Source organism: Meleagris gallopavo, chromosome Z, assembly GCF_000146605.3.
Source record: "Meleagris gallopavo isolate NT-WF06-2002-E0010 breed Aviagen turkey brand Nicholas breeding stock chromosome Z, Turkey_5.1, whole genome shotgun sequence".
In the NCBI taxonomy this organism is placed as follows: domain Eukaryota; kingdom Metazoa; phylum Chordata; class Aves; order Galliformes; family Phasianidae; genus Meleagris; species Meleagris gallopavo.
This window is the reverse complement of record NC_015041.2, coordinates 53214411-53220032: the sequence shown is the minus strand read 5'-3', so window position 1 is coordinate 53220032 and position 5622 is coordinate 53214411. Positions and strand designations below refer to the sequence as shown.

General features: G+C 37.8%; 2 protein-coding genes across 2 annotated transcripts in view; both read right to left on the bottom strand.

Annotated features, from left to right (window-relative positions):
• Nucleotides 1–1033, bottom strand: part of LOC104915260 (arrestin domain-containing protein 3-like) — a 4366-nt gene extending 3333 nt beyond the window's left edge. The window contains exon 1 of the mRNA XM_010726061.3: nucleotides 948–1033. Within this exon, the coding sequence (XP_010724363.1) occupies nucleotides 948–1033 (86 nt within the window). The remainder of the gene's footprint in view (nucleotides 1–947) is intronic.
• Nucleotides 41–5616, bottom strand: LOC104915256 (arrestin domain-containing protein 3-like). The gene is made up of 3 exons (XM_010726056.3): nucleotides 5449–5616; nucleotides 4479–4633; nucleotides 41–2641 (listed from the first exon to the last, which is right to left on the bottom strand). The coding sequence occupies exons 1-3, from the start codon at nucleotides 5585–5587 to the stop codon at nucleotides 2585–2587; spliced, it is 351 nt and encodes a 116-aa protein (XP_010724358.1). The 5' UTR covers nucleotides 5588–5616; the 3' UTR covers nucleotides 41–2584.
• Between the last annotated feature and the right edge of the window lie 6 nt (nucleotides 5617–5622).

The following is a 5622-nucleotide window of genomic DNA, read 5'->3' as shown; positions in this document are numbered from 1 at the left end:
AAAAAGAAAAAAAAAGAAAAATACAAACAGCCATAGAATATAATCTATAAAGCAAACATTTAATATTGCACTTTGTTTCTCTAACGTTTGGATTTTACTTACTTTTTCCTAATTCAGATCAGAATCTTATATAAAATACTGGGCTATAACTGTGAACCTCATGTTTTATAATGCTGAGAATTGACCAATACTTGTGGAAGAATAATGCCTTTGAAAAACTAAGAATTTAAACAGAATTTACTTTATATAGAATTTTTTCACTCCAATCACAAAGGCTGTGAAGCCGTGTCAATTACTGTATTGGTCAATCCTGCTTCATATGCAATTCTCCATTGTATTGTGGTAAGAACTTTAATGCTATGTGTATCAGAAATTGTTCCCTAGTCTGTTACAACAACAAAAAGGAAAAAAAAGTAAAACCACCAAATGCCCTTTTATGCCAACGATCCCCTTAGCTTTTTTTGTCTGTTTGGAGAGGGTAGAGAGTAGGGACATTCACAAAATTGGCCTCGTAACGTAAGATATCACCCAATTTCCTTCTTGTCCAGTATTCTAGCTCAAAATCCAAACTTTTAACTGAATCACTTAAAACGCGACTCATATGTATCACCCTGTCATCGTTTTTGAAACATGAATTTTCTTTCATGTTCTCGTAAAGGCCACTTATGGAAAAGCCTATTGTGTTGTACGCATGAAGCCTTAAAAAAGAAGGCAGAGGTTTTTAAGAACAAGCACCACACAGACCACCAGCCTCCTCTATCCCCCTTCCATCTGAGCTTTTATTGCACAAGGAAATAGAGACATGATGGATTAGTCCTCGATTTAAGTGGTCAATATCAAAAGCATGTCCCTTTGTAAATGGTCTGTGCTACACGAGTTCCAAAAAGGGAAGCTGACTTTTATAAATCTCTAGGCATGGAAGTGCTGGTATTTGTGTTAGCAGATACAGCGGCTCCAGTGCATCCTTTGCTTCCGAGGAGTACAAACAGGGGCGAGTGCTCTGCATCATTTCTTGCACTCTGAATGAACGCATGCTGAAATTGGCTCTTTTGTTTTAAAGCTCTTGAGAGAGTACCACAGAAAATGCAATTACTGAAACAATTCTCAGCTAACTAATACCCATGTACGGCTGGTAACACTGATCTTCTTCCCCCACTTTAATTATACTTCTACTCTTACTATTCTTACAGTATCATAAACCCTGAAGATAATACAAAGTGCACAAACTGAGCTCTTAGCATAGTCCAAGCTTTTCCTGCAGTCTGAAATATACTTGCTACTAGAGACTCATAATATATAGTATTTTTGGTGATTAGGTAACTATGTATAAAAATAAATTTACTTTCTCTTCCCATCTCTACTAGTTGAAATATCTCTCTGCCTGTGAATCCTGGACAGCATTTGCCTATTTCCTTTTAGAATTCTTTTGAGGCTCAGCTGGTGTTTACTGGTGCTGCTTTCACTTGTGCCTTTATTATTTCTATTTTTTAAAGCTTCACAACTTGAAACATCTCTTTTTCATAATGTAGGAAGAAAAAAGGGAATGAGGGTGGCTTTTATAACTTTTGTGTATGTCCCTATTGCAGCTCCCCCTCTCAAATAAAGAACTAAAACAAAACACACACAAAACAAAGAAGTAACTAAACAGTGCAACATAACAAAACAAATGCATTTCAACAGTTTGGCAAGTGATGAGTTCACCTGAGATTAAGTGATTTTTTAGGCAGTCTGTAACAAAATGCTGCTTTGCGATAATAGTAGAAAGGCAACAAACTCTTAAAGAAATCAAGAAGGTATACAATCTTGACAAAGTCTGTTAGTCTCCTTCTGTTATCTCTCCATCCCCCAACCCTAATATATCCCCATTATGTTGCTTATCTACTACAGTAGGCTGCAAAACATACAGCAAGAAGGATTGGCTTGAAGGCATTTGATGTTTGTAAATAAATCCAGAACAGGATCCAAGCTGAAGAGGTGATACATGACCAGCCTACTAGACAATTCTGAGCATGTGCATATGCAGGTAAAGTCCAGGCTACATTAAATTAGAAAAGAAAGAGTCAGTGCATTTGTCAAAGTCCGTAGCTTTTTTTTTTTTTGTTCAAAGCTTTCATTTGCTCCTTCTTGTGCAGACCACGAACGAAGGGGGGGGGGGGAAGGGGGTAACAACAGTGCGGCATAAATGAGAAAAAGCTGTAGTGACACTGAACCGCACAAAATAAGCAATGAGCATGTGCAAATCTTCAAAATCATAACAGAAAGCCATCCCTCTCTTGCTATGTGGTTTGAGTGTTTTGACACACATGACCGTAGGTTAGTAAGGCTGCTCCTAGTATGTGCCAATATTTAAATGAGAAAAAGGGGAGGGTCGGGGAGGGGGTAAGCTCAGGTCTTCAAGCAAGTGGAGCAGTCCTACAATGTTATTGTAGGCTTCAAAGCATAATCACAGGTTGTTTTCATGTATTCACCATACAGGCAAGAGCAAAACCACTTCCTTCTAAAGTGTCTCCACTATAACGCCTTGACCTTCAACATGGCAGGTATGATTCAAAACCCAAGTCAAGTCAGCTTTTTATGGATTCCTTCAACGAGAAGGGCAAGATGGTCTGTCATCTGTAGGCTGATCTGGGTTTGGATCAATCTAAACAGAGGAAAAAAGTAATTGAAGTTATTTTAGAACCTATTACAGAAAAAAAATATCAGAAGTTTGAAGACAATGTTACTTGGCATCCTCAATCCAAAGGTTACTAAAATTACTAGAAAACTTTGAATGCTAATTTAGTAATCAGTACTAGGAATTAGAATAATAAATTCTGCACTCCACTTTGAGGGCAATTTTTGGTAATTTTAAGGAAAAGCAGGAAGAACTAATAATGAGCTCTTGGAAAGTTCAGCTTCAGTAGCACAAAAAATCTTTCCTGCTATTTACTGTTGGGAACAGAACATATACACCACTAAAAGTGTCATTTAGAAGTGTTTAACTGATTTAAAGATCTGCTTCAGTCTAGATAAAATTATCAATAGAAGTCCATTCTACTTTTAGAACTAGTTCATCCTTAAGTTTAAATACCCTGGCTATCCTATTCTTCAACTCTTCATACAGAAGTAAGAAAAAGGTACAACCTAACTTCTGTCTCCAAACACACAGTTCAATTATACATGCTATTTTTAAATAATATTCTACTGCTTAATAGAATATAGTCTTTTTTTTTTGGGGGAGGGGGGAGGGAGTGGAATGACAGGGTGGGCAATGGGGAGGAGGTGAGGCAGGAAGGTCCCCTCCTAAATCTTTAAGTACCTGAAATGAACAGGACTTAACTAAGAATTAAGCTGCAGAACAGCTCTTAGAGAAGCCTCTCACACTCCAAAGAAATGGCCTTCTGCCCACTCTGTTTCAAGAGAATTTAAAAAAAAAAAAAGGGAAGAAGTGCATCATGCCATATACTGCTGTTTTTATTGAACTAAATGCATTCAGGCAAGCATTAGCCAAAGACACTACTCTTTTCTTTTGTCATCTACCGCTGCTTTTACCTTAAAAAAAAATTAGAAATGAATCTTTGGAAGTTCTATCATGGGCTTTTACAGGAACTGAAAATACAATCAGAACTTCTAAGGAACCATAGAAAGAAGTTTTGTCCTTTCCCCTCCCTCCTCCCCCCCCAGTCAGGCTTCAGAATTGGTGAATACACAGAATCAGATGTGGAAAAGATTCCTAAATTTTTTTTTTGCTTGTTTAGGAGTTGAAAATATTAGTACTTTGTGCCACTATAGGCCCAAAATGCTGCGCTGAACAATGCAATATTAGAATGTAGCTGCAGGACAAGGGGGAAAAGTTTTGAACTAGAAGAGCAAGGGCTCAACCTGGATATTAGGAAGAAATTCTTTACTGTGAGGATGGTGAGACACTGGCACAGACTGCCTAGAGTGAGTCAAGACCAGGCTGGATGGGACCGTGAGCAACCTGGTCTATTGGGACATGTCCCTGCCTATAGCAGGGGGTTGGAACTACATGATCTTAAAGGTCCCTTCCAATCCAAATTGTTCTATCATTATATGAAAATACTGCATTCTATATATAAAGTTGCTAACCTAGCTGTGTGTATATATGTACATAAAAACATGTTGCTATCATCTCAAACAAGAGTTTGGGAATTCCTAAAAATCGTGAGACGATGAGAATTCTGTCAAAGCCTCCAATGCTAAGAAACAGGATAAAAGTTAACACACTTAATGGGGCAGTGTTCAAATTTAAGGTTACACAAGTCAGGTAAAAAGATACTGAATGTAATCTATGCTGTGAAAAAGATATGGAAGATTCTTTGTACAAGTCATTGGTAACTTCACAAGAAAAAAGAAAGTAGCTGCCTTATTCATTGCTGGTCAATTTTTTAGTATTTTTTTTCCCCTGACACTTCACATATTCCAGAATACAGATTCAGTAAGAGAATACGTTGATTCATTTAGTTTGAGGTGCTTACTTCTGAATAGAGTGGTGGAGGCAGAAAGCGGAATTCTTGAATGTATGCAAATAATGGTCCTTGCAGTGCTCTCTCAAAGTCATCACAAGCAGCTATAGGTGGGAGGCTGGACTGTCTCTGTTCCTCTGTGACCACTTCTGCATAGCTTGGAGGTGCTGCAGGGAAAAGGTACACACAGTTCGAACAACAGTTCTTATGCATGTCAGGATACATAACATGAGAAGTATTAAACTTATTATTCCAAGATGCATCAGCAGGTAAGTAAGTGACTTCAGTGACAAGAAAAAAAAATTGTTGAATATAAAAGGGAGAGTAAGAAAGGGTTGCTTTATTTTAACATTAACCTGAGGTTTAGTAACATCTGCTTACTGTGGCTTCATTAACTTATCACCTTTAAATACTCATATTTAAAGCACAGCCCAAACACTCAATATTTCTGTACAGATAGGCATGAAGGAACCGAATGCAACCTTTGACTCCAGAAATGTATGACTTAGTAGTAAAACAGTGTATGTGAGAACACAGAAAGGAGCTAATCCCTTGCTAAGAGAGACTTCCCTTTGACAAGAGTAGCATCTTCTCATTAAGACTTAAGTTAGTTAAGACTGGTAAAAAATACCAGAAACTGGTTTTATTATGAGTTACAATGCCATTTAATTAAGGATGCAATTAGGATTCTGGAAAGAGAATTACTTCTGTATAGGGACAGTGGAATCCTGTGCTTTTGCCTTCAACAACTTTTACATAGCTGGATGACAACTAGTTTTTGCAGAGAGAAAGCTAAGGAGGAAAGGAATCCTGATCCAACTCAAGCAGGTGGCAAGAAAGCATCCACAAGGGACTTCCTGGGGCCTTCATTATTAAAGGATGTAATCTGGGTCTGTTAAGATGACAGTAATGAATAACGCATACAAAACTGAAAGCAACAGGACTAGCAAATTGATTTGATAGATTTGTGTTGTCAAATTACCTTCTGGTCTTTCAGGCAGTGTCAGACCAAGCCAATTCATGTTCATGCTACACTGGCTGCTCACACTTGATGTCCTGCTACCAAATGGGTGTAGAGGAATGGTACCAATGACCAGTGGTAAGTTAAGGAATAAATCCATGGCTCCTGGAATATCAACATAGACCTAAACAAAAA

Coding starts and splice junctions, on each gene's coding strand:
- LOC104915256 (XM_010726056.3), bottom strand. CDS start 5,587: ATGGATTTATTCCTTAACTTACCACTGGTCATTGGTACCATTCCTCTA. Junction 4,634..5,448: donor ACTGCCTGAAAGACCAGAAG/GTAATTTGACAA, acceptor TTTTCCCTGCAG/CACCTCCAAGCTATGCAGAA. Junction 2,642..4,478: donor CTCCACCACTCTATTCAGAA/GTAAGCACCTCA, acceptor TCCTCTGTTTAG/ATTGATCCAAACCCAGATCA.